This window comes from Notamacropus eugenii, chromosome 6, assembly GCF_028372415.1.
Source record: "Notamacropus eugenii isolate mMacEug1 chromosome 6, mMacEug1.pri_v2, whole genome shotgun sequence".
Taxonomy (NCBI): Eukaryota; Metazoa; Chordata; class Mammalia; order Diprotodontia; family Macropodidae; genus Notamacropus; species Notamacropus eugenii.
The window spans coordinates 59,912,736-59,928,654 of NC_092877.1; the positions used below are offsets into that span (position 1 = coordinate 59,912,736).

Genomic DNA, 15,919 nt, shown 5'->3' on the forward strand with positions numbered 1-15,919 from the left:
GGAATTGTATGTGTTCTTTCTTGAAGCAGGAAGGAAAAAGGCTTCTCTTCTCCCCAGTTCTCTTGCCAACTCCACTCCTCATACAGGTCCAGGGCACTGATTTCCAAAGAGGAGATTTGAACCAGGATTATATAAAAAAGAATAAAATTATAAGTAATGAGAACCAGAAAAATATACTTTTTCCCATTATATAGCTAATTAAAGGATATACATATGGAAGTGGGAAGAGAGAGAAAAAAGAAGGGGGAGGTAAAGGAGAAGGGAGGGGAACATAAGGAATGACAGAGAGCGTACAGAGTTGGAGAGAGAGATACAAGGATCCATATGGAGACCCAGACACTCAGAACAAGAGACAAAGGCTGACTCAAAAAGAAATGGTCATGACTTGGGATTCCCATTTTAGGGTTTTCTAGGGCATTGTTGGTTTTTCAGTGATGTACATTTTTTGTTGTTCCTATTTTCTAATGTCTACTTTAATTGGTTGGTAGAATTCTCATAGGAAAAAATACAAATGTAGATTAACAACTTCAGTGGCTGCTTCCAGCGCTATAGTCCATATATGTCAGAGGTAGGGTTTTAGCCAGTAGTATGTTGGTAAATGTTTAGCAAATAGTTCTACCCCACCCCACCCTCACCTAAATATACACACATATTTTTAAATTTAATCTACATTATTAACAATTTCTCCATTGCTTTCTGAAGTCTAGACAAACAACAAATCAATAAATCAAGCCCTGACTTGCAGTATTTGTAGATTACTAAGGTTTAACTGCTCACACTGAAAATGTAAGAATTGTCTCTTGGATGGTTCTAACACACTAGTGCCTTAAATCGAAGTCTTTTTGACTTCAGCAACTCCCATGAATGCATATCAGTTGGTCAGTCAGTGACTGACTAAGCAATAACTTTGGGCTGGGGATAAGAAAAAGGGCAAAAAGTCTGTGTTCTCAAGAAATACAGTCTTATGGGGGAGAGAAGATGCAAATAAATAGTTATATACAAACAAGATATATGCAGGATACATTGGAGAAAAATATATATAAATAAATGTGTCCATTATTTCTTTGTCTTCGCCCTGTGGGTTGGGATAAATTGCCCTCTAGTCTAGGATTGTCAAGTTCAAGTTGAAACAGATCCCTGAAGGCTGCATATTGACTTAGAAAACCACAAATTGACATCATTTATGTTGCACTTGTATTTATTTTGTTACATTTTACATTTACATTTTAATTAAATTTTATGATTCTGACCATACTGGGAAGTTGTGACCTACCAGTGGGAAGTTTGACATCTCTGCTCCAGTCTTTTCCCACTTCTGGATTAAACCCAGTGGAGACCTTCATCAATAAAAACGATATCCAAGAAATATGAAAGTAAGACAAATGAATCACTCAGTGAACATTTATTAAATTCTAACTATGTGCCAGATATTGTGCTAAGTAAGTGCTGGGGATACAAAAAGAAGTCTACTTGTTGCATCACTTGGCCACCAAAGTTCAGTGCCCCATCATAGCTATCAGCACCGTTGCTGGCATTGTGGGCAGCTGATTATTTAAGGCCAGCAAATGCAAATGCATTTCTCCTGGCAGCCCACATACAGGGATCACAGGTCCTTCTTCCTGGTGTGTAGATCAGCTCTTGATACAGGCCATCTTAGCATGTAAATGAAGGTTATGTTCTACTCCATGATGAGGAGGATGATGATAGAGTTAACATTTATGCAATACTCTGAATGCATACAGAGGTAGGCCAATGGTACCTATTAACTTCTAATTTTATATTCTTACCTCATTCACAGTAAGACAAGTGAACTCACTGACAGTAGTACTGTGAGAAGCACTTATGGAAAGAAAAATATATGTAGTAGAAGAAACTTGTAAACAGGAAGTGCAAGCTTTAGAATCTTAATCTCGACTTTGCTATTGACTGTTCTGTCTACTCTGGGCAAATCATTGAGCTTTAGTTTCTGCTTCTTAATAATTAAAGAGCTGATTTAGATGATCCCTGAGGCCCTTCTTCTGATACCCTTAGTTGTCAGTGTTTTCTCCATCCTTAAGCAATTGTATATATTTTTGTATGTTGACATGTTGCATCACTTCTCAGTACAATGTAAGCTCCTTGAGGACAATGACTGGTTTTTGTTTTGTGTTTTTATCCTTGAATACTTGCACAGTGCCTTGTCTACAAGTGGACACTTAATAAATGCATGTTGAGTTGAATTGGTTTGGGTTGGCTCTAAATTTTGGTTATTTGAACTCTTGTCTCCTGGTCTTGGTACTTTGATCAATCTCTGATTTTTGAAAATTTATTTAAAGTTTTCAACATTCATTTCCACAAAATTTTGAGTTCCAAATTTTCTCCCTATCCCTCCCCTCCACCCACCCCAAAATGCTGAGCATTCTAATTACCCCTACCACCAATCTGCTCTCCCTTCTAACATCCCTCCTTTCCCTTATCCCCATCTTCTCTTTTGTCCTGTAGGGCAAGATAAATTTCTATACCCCATTACCTGTATTTCTCATTTCCTAGTTGTATGTAAGAACAATACTCAACAGTTGCTCCAAAAACTTTGAGTTCCAACTTCTCTTCCTTCCTCCCTCCCCACCCACCCCCACTGAGAAGGCAAGCAATTCAATATAGGCTGTATATGTATAGTTTTGCAAATGACTTCTATAATAGTCATATTGTGTAAGACTAACTATATTTCCCTCCATCATATCCTGCCCCCCAGTTCTTCTATTCTCTCTTTTGACCTTATCCCTCCCCAAGAGTGTTGACTTCTAATTTCTCCCTTCTCCCATTGCCCTCCCTTCCATCATGCCCCCACTCTACTTATCCCCTTCTCCCCCACTTTTCTGTATTGTAAGAAAGGTTTTCATACCAAAATGAGAGTGCATTTTATTCCTTCCTTGAGTCAAATGTGATGAGAGTAAGCTTCACATTTTCCTTTTCACCTCCCCCTTTTTTCCTCCATTGAATGATCTTTTTCTTGCATCTTTTATGACAGATAATTTGCCCCATTCCATTTCTTTCTTTCTCCTCTCAACATATTCCTCTCTCAACCCAGAATTTCATTTTTTAGATATGATCCCTTCCTATTCAACTCACACTGCTCTCTCTCTCTCTCTCTCTTTCTCTCTGTATAATCTCACCAACTACCCAGATACTGAAAAAATATTTCAAGTGTTACAAATATTGTCTTTCCATGTAGGAATGTAAACAGTTCATCCTTAGTAAGTCCCTTATGATTTCTCTTTCCTGTTTACCTTTTCATGCTTCTCTTGATTCTTGTGTTTGAAAGATAATTTTCTTTTCACCTCTGGTCTTTTCATCAAGAATGCTTGAAAGTCTTCTATTTCATTGAATGACCATTTTCTCCTGAAGTGTTATACTCAGTTTTTCTGGGTAGGTGATTCTTGGTTTTAGTCCCAGTTCCTTTGACTTTTGGAGTATCATATTCCACACCCTTCGATCAATTAATGTAGAAGCTGCTAGATCTTGTGTTGTCCTGATTGTATTTCCACAATACTCAAATTGTTTTTTCTAGCTACTTGCAATATATTTCTCCTTGACCTGGTAACTCTGGAAATTGGCTACAATGTTCCTAGGAGTTTCTCTTTTTGGATCTCTTTCAGGAGGTGATCACTGGATTCTTTCAATATTTATTTTGCCCTCTGGTTCTAGAATATCAGGGTATTTTTTCCTTGATAATTTCTTGAAAGATGATGTCTGGGCTCTTTTTTTGGTCATGGCTTTCAGACAGTCCCATAGTTTTAAAATTGTCTCTCCTGGATCTATTTTCCAGGTCAGTTGTTTTTCCAATGAGATATTTCACATTATCTTCCATTTTTTCATTCTTTTGGTTTTGTTTTGTGATTTCTTGGTTTCTCATAGTCATTAGCCTCCATCTGTTCCATTCTAATTTTTAAGGAACTATTTTCTTCAGTGAGCTTTTGAACCTTCTTTTCCATTTGGCTAATTCTTCTTTTTAAATCATTCTTCTCCTCATTGGCTTTTTGAACCTCTTTTGCCAATTGAGTGAGTCTATTTTTCAAGGTGTCATTTTCTTCAGCATTTTTTGAGTCTCCTTTAGCAAGTTCTTGACTCACTTTTCATGATTTTCTTGCATGTCTTTCATTTCTCTTCCCAATTTTTCCTCCAACTCTCTTACTTGATTTTCAAAATCCTTTTTGAGCTCTTCCATGGCCTGAGACCATTGAAGATTTATTTTGGATGTTTGGGATACAGACACCTTGACTTTTATGTCTTTATCTGATGGTAAGCATTGTTCTTCCTCATCCAAAAGGATGGGAGAAGATATCTGTTCACCAGGAAAGTAACCTTCTATAGTCTTACTTTTTTCCCCTTTTTGGGCATTTTTCCAACCAGTTACTTGGCTGTTGGGCCCTTTGTCAAGAGTAGGGTGTACTCTGGGCATCTGTAAGATCTCAGTTCCTCCAAGGTGGCACAATCAAGTGTGCACACTGGTCTGGGAGCAACAAGAAAGTTTTGTGCCCAGAATCTGTGAGTAGTAGAGTTTCCTCTTCACAACCACCTGGCCTCCAGTTCCACCAAGCCAGTACTGGAGGCTGAGATTCAGATAAACTGCTCAATTCTCCCAGAGGCTTTTAGTGGGGGCAGAGCTGAGGTAAGGATCAGTTGCTCAGTTTCCCCAGGGGTTTTGTGATCCAATAATGGGTGTGGGCTGCTGTGGGGGCTGTGGTCCAATGCAGTCTCTTCCACTACTGCCTGAGGTTGGAGCTATGAGAAGACCCTGCTCCTTTCTTAGCCAGCTGAAAAAACCCTCTCACTGACTTTTCGCACCTGTGGGTTGAGGGATCTGCAAACCACTGCTAGTGCCACTCAGGATTCAACCCCCGAGGCCTGCTCAGGTGCTCCTCCCTGCTCTGTGCCATGCAGCCAAGTCTGGGCTGGGCTCTGCTCCATGTCAGCATGACAGACCTTTCCTGTAGGCTTTTCAGGTCACCCTGGATTGGAAATCTCCTCCCCTTGGTTGTTCTGTGGCTTCTGGTGCTCTAGAATTTGTTGAGAGTCTTTTTTTACAGGTATTTTATGGGCTGTGGGGGAAGAGCTGGTGTATGTGCAACTTTCTCCTCCACCATCTTGGCCCAAACTCTGATTTTCACCGAGTATTCTTTTCAATGATAAAGATTAACCTCCTCCATACCTATATCTTATTGTGGCTCTTGTTGGTGTTCACTTGGGAACATTCCAAGCAATAACAACTTTCTTCCAGTTCTTTTTTTATCATTGGGAGTGCTAACATGACTCTGGCTTGTGATTCATTTTTTGATGAGTCAGGACTTTGAACTACAGTCGAACTGGAATTCAAATCCAGCCTCAGATACTACCTAGCTATATGACTCAGAGTAAGTCACTTAACCTTTGTCTGCTTCAGTCACCTCATTTGTAAAATGAATAATAACAGCCCCTCTTGCCAGGGTTGTTCTAAGGATCAAATGAGATGCTATTTATAAAGTGCATGGAATACTTAAAGTGCCACAGAATGCCAGGTGTTGCTATCATCATTTTTTTCTTGATGTGTTATGATGGATCCTCCTCCATTAGTGGTCTTGTAGAATGCCATTCATATTACTTCTCACGTACAAATGCTTAATGGCAACTGGCTGCCACACTCTTATGTTCACCATGTGTATTTCCATTGTTCTTTGGGTAATTTATAATTTTAATTCTTTTGAAATAGTAGTATTCCATGATTAATATCCACACAGTGTCACCTAGAAAATGTTATTGTTCACAATAGATGGGCTTCTGTTACAGAAAGAAGTATGGGGATACTACAGACACTAGGAAGTTTCCTATATTCATTCCAGTTTGATATCTTATTTAGTTTTGTATCCATTTCATTATACATTTGTAGCACTTGTCCAAGATACATATATTAATAGACTAAATCAATGTACCTCTTGTCCAGGTGCATGGCATTATCTAACGTGTGTGTTTTTGTCCGTTTTGTTTTCTGGTGTAGATTATATGAGTTCATATAAATCCTCCCAAGTTTCTCAGGAACTAATCCTTTCATCATTTCATATACCACAATGTAATTCCATCACATTCATGTACCGTAATTTGTTCAGCCATGCCCACATGAGGGGCACTTCCCTGACTTTCCAGATTTTTATCTCTACAAAAATAACTATTTTAAATATGCATTTTGATATTTTTCTTTTTTTTGCTTTCTTTGAGGTTTATCTCCTGCTCAATTAATTCAATGTGATTCATCACTAGCAGGATGGTAACATTTTTGGCCACAGCCCTTCTCAAAAACTGGTCACTGAACTGGAGGAAATATATCAGTGGAGGGCAGGCTAACCCCAATGAAATGACAGTTCCCTAAAATGTCAAAGTGTGTTTATCATGTAATTGTAGATTTGAAGTTGGAAGGAAACTTAGAGGCCATTGAGTCCAACTTTTTAATTTTACAGATGATGAAACTGAGGTCTAGAGAGGTTGAATGAACAGCTAGAGTCACTTAGCTAGTGTTGAATGTGGGATTTGAATCCACATTTTCCTGACTCAAAGTCCAGTGCTGTATCCACTGCACTGGATTGTATCCAAAGTTTCATCCAGGTACCTGGGAAGCAACTTGAGAACAAGACCTACAGCTTTCTGATAGTCTCCAAAGTATTGAACCACAGTTCTGGGCACCAAGTTTGAGGGATAGTTCTTTATTTGATATGATACTTCAAAGGATCTTGTTTCTGGCACACAAGCACATACAAATCTTCTCTGAAAAGGTTGAGAAACAATATATGTTGGAGAGAGGGTGCTGGATTTGAATCTAGAGGGTCCTAGTTCCAGTGCTGACCATGCCCCTTATTAATTCTGGAACATTGGTAAGCCTTTTAACTCTTCTGAGCCTCAGTTTCTTCCTCTGTAACATGATAGGGTTGGATGATCTCAAGACCCTTTTAAACTGAATCAATGATCTTGTTACACACTGATTAAAATCTAGGTAATAAAAATGATCTCATTTATGTGATTTTTAAATTATGATTTATGATTTACAGTAGGTTGGGTTTTGTAGATATCCTCCTTTGGAATGAGATTGGAAGTGAGGTTTTAAATGTCCTTGACTTCTACTCACTCATAGTAGGTTTTGCAGAAGAGAGAAGTTTTCAGAGGATATTTGAGAGGCTAAAGAACATGGAGGACTCAGGTGGTTGGGATGACTATTGGTTACTTCTGAGTTACTTTTGAAATTTGTTTCTTTATCTTTCCCTGGACTCTTAAGGTCTAAACTATAGGATAACAACTCACATAAATCCTTTCACTACAGGTTTTGTTATATTAAGGTAAGGACATGTTTCCACATGTGAAAATAACACTTTCCAAGTAACCTCATCTAACGGATGCCTCTCCTAACTAAGATTGTCTTTGCCTGAGAGCCAGTGTTAAAGGAGAGGGGAAGGTTGTGGTTCTGACACTTTTTCTCGGGATTACAGGCATTTGACTTTGGCCATTGTCTTGACCATGCTCATCCATTAATCCACGCTGTACTTTGTTGCTGCAGGTGGGAAAGCTGCGGGAGAAAATCCAAGAAGTCAAGCAGGAGAGAGAACAGGAGCAGCATAAACACACTGCCTATATCTCTGAGCTGAAGGCAAAGCTGCATGAGGAAAAGATGAAGGAGCTCCAGGCCCTCAGGGAGGCACTCATCCGGCAGCATGAGCAAGAAGTTGCCCGGATGGTCAAGATCAAGGATGGGGAAGTACAGCGCTTGCAGACCACAGTGAATGTTTTGAGAGATGGTGCAGCTGACAAAGTGAAAACCGCCTTATTGAATGAGGTCCGAGAAGAAGCCCGGAAATCATTTGATGGGGAACGCTTAAAGTTGCAGCAGGAAATATTGGAACTAAAATCTGGGAAGAAGCAGGTTGAGGAGGCTTTGAACAATTTTATGCAAGCGGATAAGATGAAGGCTGCTGACCTACGCATGGCTTATCAGTCTCACCAAGATGAGATCAATCGAATTAAAAGGGAATGTGAGCGAGATATCCGCAGACTGGTAAGTGACTTACTATTGGTTGGGTTGGTATCAGGTTCATTGAATCCCAGTTCAGGGAGGCTTCTTGAGAGCCCTCCTATGACACATGGTAACATGGTAACACTTGCTTTTCTAGGACTGTTGTAGTAGCCAAAACGTTAAGTTGAATGAAGACCTCCAGAGAGGTAGCATTATGTAGTGGAAAGAACATTGGATTTGGAGCTGGAGGACCTGAGTTCAGATCCTACCTCTGCTTCTTTACTGCCTGTGTAACCTTGGGAAAGTTACCTCTGATCCTCAGCTTTTATTTCCAGTGCAAGAGGTGTACTAGATTTTTTCTCCTTAAGATCCCTTCCAACTTCAAATCCCAGAATCAGTCAGTTTTATTTTCCTTAGTGACTTATTTTTTAGCTTTCTTTTGTTCTTCAGAAGAGAGGGTTTTATTCTGTTTTTTCTGAATTTTTGAAAACATCCAAACTACTCATCCCACATCATGCTGCTGTATTATCCATTCAAGCCAGGACACATTCCCTCAAGTGGATCAAATAGATTTTGTCACTAGTTCATGTTCCCATCACCTCTTGCCTGGACTATGTCAGCAAAGTCCCCTAATTGGATTCTTGGTTTCAATTCTCCCTCTTCTCTGATCAATCCCTTCAAATAGCTGCCAAAATAATCCATCTCAAACCCAAGTCTGAACCATGTCAGTCCTCTGCCAGGCAACCTTAGTGACTCATTGCTGCCTCCAGGGTAAAAGACCACTTCCTGTGTTGAACTTTTAAAGCCTTGTATGATTCTTCTCTAGCATTCCCTTCAAAAGCTTCTTATGCATTATTCCCCTTCCCAAACTCGAATTCTGTTCACATTGCCCCACTTGCTATTTCCCACACTCAGTATTCTGTCTTCTATCTCTGTACGTTTGCATAAGTCATGGCCCTTCTGCCTGGAAGTCCCTCACTCCTTCCTCTTCTCTAGTCATCGTCTTCATTCAAGAGTCCTGTCATGTGCCATTCTCTGTGGGAAGCCTTTCCTTATGCCTTAAGTTGTTAGTGTGCTTCCCCCTCTTAAGCTCTTTACCAATGTGTGTATGTGTATGGATGTACATTTATATTCACATATATACATACTAATCAATATGTGTACTATTATAAGAAATACTAATCTTACTATATAGACTTAATATATAATCACACACATACATATATACATATATGTATACACACAAATATATATATGTATATATACATATACATATACATATACACACGCATACACATGGGGACAGCTAAGTGGCACAGTGGATAGATCACTGGTCTGGGTATCAGGAAGACTCTTCATGCATTCAGTCTGATCTCAGACACTTACTAGCTGTGTGACATGGGAAAGTCACTTCTGCAGTGTCCTCCTCTATAAAATGATCTGGGGAAGGACATAGCAAACCACTCCAGTATCTTTGCCAAGAAAACCCCAAACGAGGTCATAAAGAGTCGGACACAGAGGAAATGAACAGTGACCACAAAATGCTTATGTATACAGATACATATACATACACACAGACAGACACAGACACAGACACAGGTACACACAGGCACACACACAAAAACATGTGAATACATAGTGATTTGGTGAGAGAACTAACAAGCTTCCCTGGACCCCAGATCCCTTATTTGTAAAATGAGGGAGCTGGACTAAATGGCCCCTATAGTACTATCCAGCTTGAGGTCAAGGAGCAGATCAGGGATGGCCTGTAGAAGGGAGTACAGTAGAGGATGCTGAGATGTGAGAGTAGCACAACACCACACCAGCACCTTATCAACCAAACACAAAGGGCCTTGTCTAATTAATAGAGGAAACTATTTCCCCAAACTGATCAGGAATGGAAAACCCCTTCTCAGGGAGTTCCACTTGTATAAACTTAGAGTGGTCTCATACTCTAACTGATATTTGTGTTGAGTTTATAGCATCTCTCTAGCTGGACTGTTTGTGTAAAGACAATTCAATCCAGTTATATATTCACCCGAACAAAGGGACAAAAGGCTGCTGAGGTATGCTGTCAGGATATTCTGAGCAGCTCACTGTAGGTTTGAGGTCATAATTCTAAGACCTTTCTCAGGTTCTCTTTCTGATCTACCCCAGTGGCCCAGGATATGACTTTGTATCCATATCTCTCCAGGTGATCCATTATTAATTCCTTTTACCCTTGTGGGTGACTATGGTTTCCAACGTTGCACCTCATGCTATGTTGAAACAGTTGAGGCTTGAATGACTGTGCCTCCCTTCAAGGGGCTCTTGTCCTCAGAAGGGCCTCCTTAAATTAAACTAGATAATTTGTGGAGAAAGAAAAGTAAGAGTGGGAGAGAAATAGTGAAGAAGAGAGGAGATGATTTCCCTTGAGTAGCCATAATTCTGATTAAGACCTTTGCATTTACAATTGCAAAAGAATGTCAAATTCATGAGTTCTCCATAGAGTGATTCTATGAGGTCTTTGAGAAAAGTTATAGATTCATAGTGCCCATTTACAGATGAAAGCAATTTGGGAGTCTTCTTTCTATTCTAGGCTACTGACTCATTGAGGGGAAACAGAAAAGAAAAAGAAATACACCAAATAAGGCCTACAGACAAGATTCGAAAATTCCTGGTTTCCTTGACAGTGCAAATGCTATATTATCCCACTACCCAGTACACCATCCTATATTTTTTTGAGTTAGAAGTTAGAATCTAATCCACCCCCTACCAAAAGAATGACTTTCTCAGCTTCATTACACTAATAGTAACATGTAATAGTACAGTAGTACAATCATCTTTTCTAGTTATAAATGCTAAAGTAGATCTATGTATCATGATGATTATTATACTTGTGTGACCAGAGCCTTGTAGGGATTGGAACTCAACATGTGACTTCATTGGAATAGGGAGCCCCCAGGAGAGGAAACTCTCTTTACCAATGCAGGTTGGTACCTTTTCTGCAACTCATGGTATTAGGGAGTTGCATAGAGCCTATACTAACAGACTATAAGAATTTACTAACCATTTATTATGTACCAGGCACTATAGTAAGCACTGGGTATTCAAAGAAAGGCAAAAACACAGTCTCTGTGACATCATGCAAATATTTATGCATACAAGTTATTACAAGGCAATCTTAGGGAAGTCACTAAGGAGGAGACAGAAGGGACAGAAAGGACCTCCTGTAGAAAATGGAGATTGAACTAGAGAGAAAGGAAATAAATGGGCCTTAGTTGTTAGAGAGGTTGGCGATATTCACTTCTCAGTCTCCTAAGGGACACTAGAAACTCAGCAGCTCATCTTCAGGAAGGAAGAGGAAGAAGGCAGCTGCTCGGCAATCATCCTCCTGAAAAGGAAACTTCTGCTTTTCCATGTTGTTCCAAGCTCCACTCCTAATGGATGGGTCGGATGTCTACTCTATCTTTCCTCATAAGTGCAACCTATTCCTCCATTGTGGTCATGCATTTTTTTAATAATATGAGGAACTATTCCTAGTTGCTCCCTTACCTGAAATATCACAAGTAAAGAAACTATCCAGGAGGCAATAAGTACCTGGTCCCTATCTCTGACTTAATAAGCGAGAGACTATTTCTAAGATTATTATAAATTGCTGAAAGGGGCAGAACTCAATATATATTCAAGGAAATTCAAGGCTTATGAGTTGCTTATACCTTGTTGTTTAGTTGTTCCACTCACATTCTACTCTGCATGACCCCATTTGGGGTTTTCTTAGCAAAGGTATTGGAGTTGTTTGCCATTTCCTTCCTCAGCTCATTTTACAGATGAAAAACTGAGGCAAACAGGGTGAAGTGACTTGCACAGGGTCACCTAGCTAGTCAGTATCTAAGGTCAGATTTGAATTCTTGAAGGGAGGTCTTTCTGACTCCAAGAGTAATTCTCTATCCACTGTGCCACCTAGCTGCTGGACTTACACCTTGCATAAAAGTGGGTAGAAAAAGGGGGAAATATTTTAAGAGTTTTATTATTGAGGAATGCTAGAAGCATTTTGTCAAGTCAATTCAACAAGTATTTATTAAGCACCTACCATATGCTGACACTGACATGTACTGGGGACACAAAAAAGGAGAAAACAAACCCTGACTTCTAGGGGTTCATGATTGGATGGGGAAGACAACATGAAAACAGCTATGCACAGACAAGTTATATAGGGGATAAATTGGGGATGATCTTCAAGGGAAGACCCTGACATTGAAGGGAACTGGAAACAACTTCAGGTAGGAGGCATTTTGGCTGAAATTTTAAGGAAGCTAGAGATAGTGAAGATGATCATTCCAGCCATGTGAGAAAGCCTGTGAAAATGCATGGAGTCAAGAGATGGAAAACATTGTGATAGGGATAGCAAGGAAGCCAGTGTCACTGGAGAACAGAGACTACCTCTATACAAAGATGGAAGAGAAGTAGAAATATATGAATTAATAAAAATCATATTAAAAGAATTTCCCATTTTATCAGAATTTACTTTAATCAAATAATTTTAAAAAAATCATCATTCAAAGTATTCGTCTTTTTGCCTTAGATGCCACCATACCACTCAATGCTAAGTTCAATGCTTGACTACAAGGATGAGTTGATCCCATTGACATCCATTTCTCTGCTTCTTTTCACTTTTCTGTTCTGTTATTTTTAATTGGCTCATTATATTTTTGTAAGCCTCCTACAGTCTTTTTAGGAAGCAGGTAAGGGTATAAATCCTTGGCAAATGAATTAAACTTTCATCTCTCTGTAGACACTGCTGGGGCCCAGGAACAGTTAGGCTCCATAACTGCTGATGCAGTCATTCTCATTCCTGAGACAGTTACTTCCTAGAAGACACAGCACTAGGAAGTTTGCTGCACAAGCAAAACATATGACAAATAAGAAGTGGTTTGCAATTTTCAAATATATATATATAATTATCCTTCAGGAAATTGCCTTCTTCCAAGGGGTCTGAGAAATACTATTGAAGTCTAAATTCTAAGAGGAAGAAAATTCAGAGCTGATATGAATAGAAAGGGGGAAGGGAATGAACATTTATAAAGTACCTACTATGTGCTAAGAATTGTGTTAAATGCATAAAACTATCTCATTTAATCTAGAAATAAAGAATGAATGGGTTGTTCTGATTTTCCTGGATAATTTGAATGTTTTTTTAAATTTTAGTTTATTTAAATTTAAATTTAGATTATTTCTTTGTTTCTATGATTATGGCCAATATCCTCACTAGAAGACAATTCTGGGGTTCAAACAAAATAATGATTTAATCATTTTTAGACAAATGAATGATTTGAACAAGTTTTGAGAATAGTAACTGTGTACAGGAGATACTGACAATTTCAAAAGCCCTAACCTCTTTCTGACAGTAGGGCGAATGCTGTCCACATCTTAGTGGATGGAGTTGAGAGTTTCTTAAGACTCAGACATGCTAAAGTTATATAGCTGTAAAGTGCCAGAGGTGAGATTTAAACCTAGATCTTTCTGACTCCAAATATATCCCTGGATTCACTATATTAAATTGCCTCTTGAGTAATAACACCATGTTTAAATATATTTAGGGATAATAACAAGTAACATATAAGAAGTTGTATGTGTTAAGTAGGCCTAGTTTCATTAGTCTCTGGGGGAGAGGTTGCTTCATTTGCCTTTAAAAATATCTCACATATTTAAAATTTTTTTTCATTTAATGATGTTCCAACCTTGGAGTGACAAAACAACTGAAATCTAATAATATTATTTGTTTTTGCAATAAATCAATTATGCAATGAAACAATATTAGCTAAACTAACGATATGTATCTGAAGGAAATCAATTTGCTTCATCATCAAATTGCTTAAAAATGGAATTAACGAGGATACTTAGTGATGCAATTTTATATAATTTGAATTTTTCGCATTTTAATGTTTATTTTAAAATTATTTTGCCATTAGATTTGAAGCAGTTCTAGTATCTCTTTGAAAATAGATTTCTAGGATGATATTGTTGAAAAAGCACTAGCTTTTGAGTCAAGAAACTAGAATTCAAGCCCTGATTTTAAATCATTAGGTCTGGTGACCACAGACAAGTAATTTAACCTTCCATAACTCCCTTCTCTGTTAAATGAGGAGAAAGCTCCTTGCAGAACTACCTATCTCACTTGATTGTGAGAGCTTTAGAAACTTCAGAGCACTGTAGAAAAGAGAGTTCATGATTTAAATACCCAAGACCCTCAATATCAAATAAAAAGAACAATGATGACCAATTTATAATTGAAACGTTTTGTCAGTATTATCTAGACTACTTGGAAGATAAGTAAGGAGAGAGAATCCAAGGTAGGTTCGTAGATTTCCTTCATCAAGCAGTTCATGAGAAATATTCAGTGAGCTTTGATTGTTCTCTGGGTTCTTTTCCTATGGAACCCTAGAATGTGAATGTAAAAGGGGCCTTAGAGATCACTCATAAGAGGAAACTGAGATCCAGAGAAGGGAGGTGAATTGCCCAAAGTGACATAATGAGTCAACAGAAAAACATTAGTTGGCATTCTGAAACTATAGTGCTCTAAAAGGCAGATTAATGGTCAGGTTTCAGATTCCTCTTACCAGACAAATTAAGGGTATTTCAGTGTTGACTTTTCTGCAGCATTGTGTCCTTTATCATCTTCTTAAGTTCATATCAAATGTCCATCATTTTTCACCTTATAGTTTATAAATGTGTTTATGTATATATATGATTACATTTGTAAAATGTATATGTATCAATTGACTTTTGTTTAGAAAAGTTCAGTGGAATTTCTGTAAACTTAAATTTTTTTTACTTTTTAAATCCTCAAGTTTTCATTTTTTTCCACTCCCACTGGACAAAAAGAAGAAGGAAACCCTTGTTAAAAAATTTATGGTTAAACAAAACAAATATTCATATTGGCCATGTATAAAAATGTTAAAAGTAAATTTTAGAATACCATTTATATATCACCACCAATGAATTAATGACAGCAAAACTTCCATATTTGGATTTTAATATCACAGTCTCTGATGGGCTATATCAGAAAGTAGAAACGGTGCTAGAGAAAGAAATCCCATCCAGTCATCCACCAGGACATCTAAGTCTCTTCAGGACTGGATATATTTCCATTTGTCTTAACATTTTTTCCTATTTAACATATGAGCAAACTGATGCTTGGAGGGCAAATTACTTAATATATTTTCATCTGTTTTAACATTATTCCCATTTAACAGATGAGCACACTGATGCTTGGAGGGCAAATCATTTAATCCCTGTTAAACAGCTTGTAAGTGTCAGAGCCTGAACACAAACCCAGGACTTCTAAACCCAACAGTGCTTTCTCTAAATCACAGTGTCCCTTTGCAAAGGTCTTTCCTCACAGTGACCTAGTTAATACACACTACAAAGAATTTCTTCCTTATTTTACTGGTATGGAAACTGAGGCTGAGAAAGGTGAATGATTTCTTTTCATGTAATAGATAGTAGCTAGATGTAGCAAAGAAGTGATTCCCCCATCATTTTCAAAGGCTTGGCTTCAATTCTATTCCTATGGAAGATGCCTATGAAGAAAAAATAGTCTAAATATGAGTTTCCCTAATGAGTGTTAAGAATGAAAGCATTCCCCAAACCTCAATCCCTTCAGATGCTCCTTGGAGAAAATGAAATTTTATTTCCTGATTATATCCCCTTTAGAAAAATGCCAGTTTCCTTTATAGCAAGATGAGACAGTTGCCCATGGCAACACATGGTCCTGGGTGGATTATCAGTTGCTATGCTACTCTTTTCTATCTTTGACTGTTTATATTTGATTAGTAAGACAAAGAGGACTTTAAATTTCCTCTAACATATTTAGTTCAAATCATTTAAGGATAAATGAACAAGTATGATAAAATGAAGACCATGGTAAGC

The 15,919-nt window shown here is 38.2% G+C and overlaps 1 protein-coding gene across 5 annotated transcripts in view; it reads left to right on the plus strand.

Moving 5' to 3' along the window:
• JAKMIP1 (janus kinase and microtubule interacting protein 1) overlaps positions 1 to 15,919 on the plus strand; it is a 252,553-nt gene that overhangs the window by 136,620 nt on the left and 100,014 nt on the right. For 4 of the 5 annotated variants that reach the window (XM_072620189.1, XM_072620188.1, XM_072620192.1 and 1 more), the window contains one exon: positions 7,556 to 8,050. In XM_072620189.1, the coding sequence (XP_072476290.1) occupies positions 7,556 to 8,050 (495 nt within the window). Of the gene's footprint in view, positions 1 to 4,746; positions 4,893 to 7,555; positions 8,051 to 15,919 lie in introns of those variants that run through there. The other variant, XM_072620191.1, reaches the window with a different exon arrangement.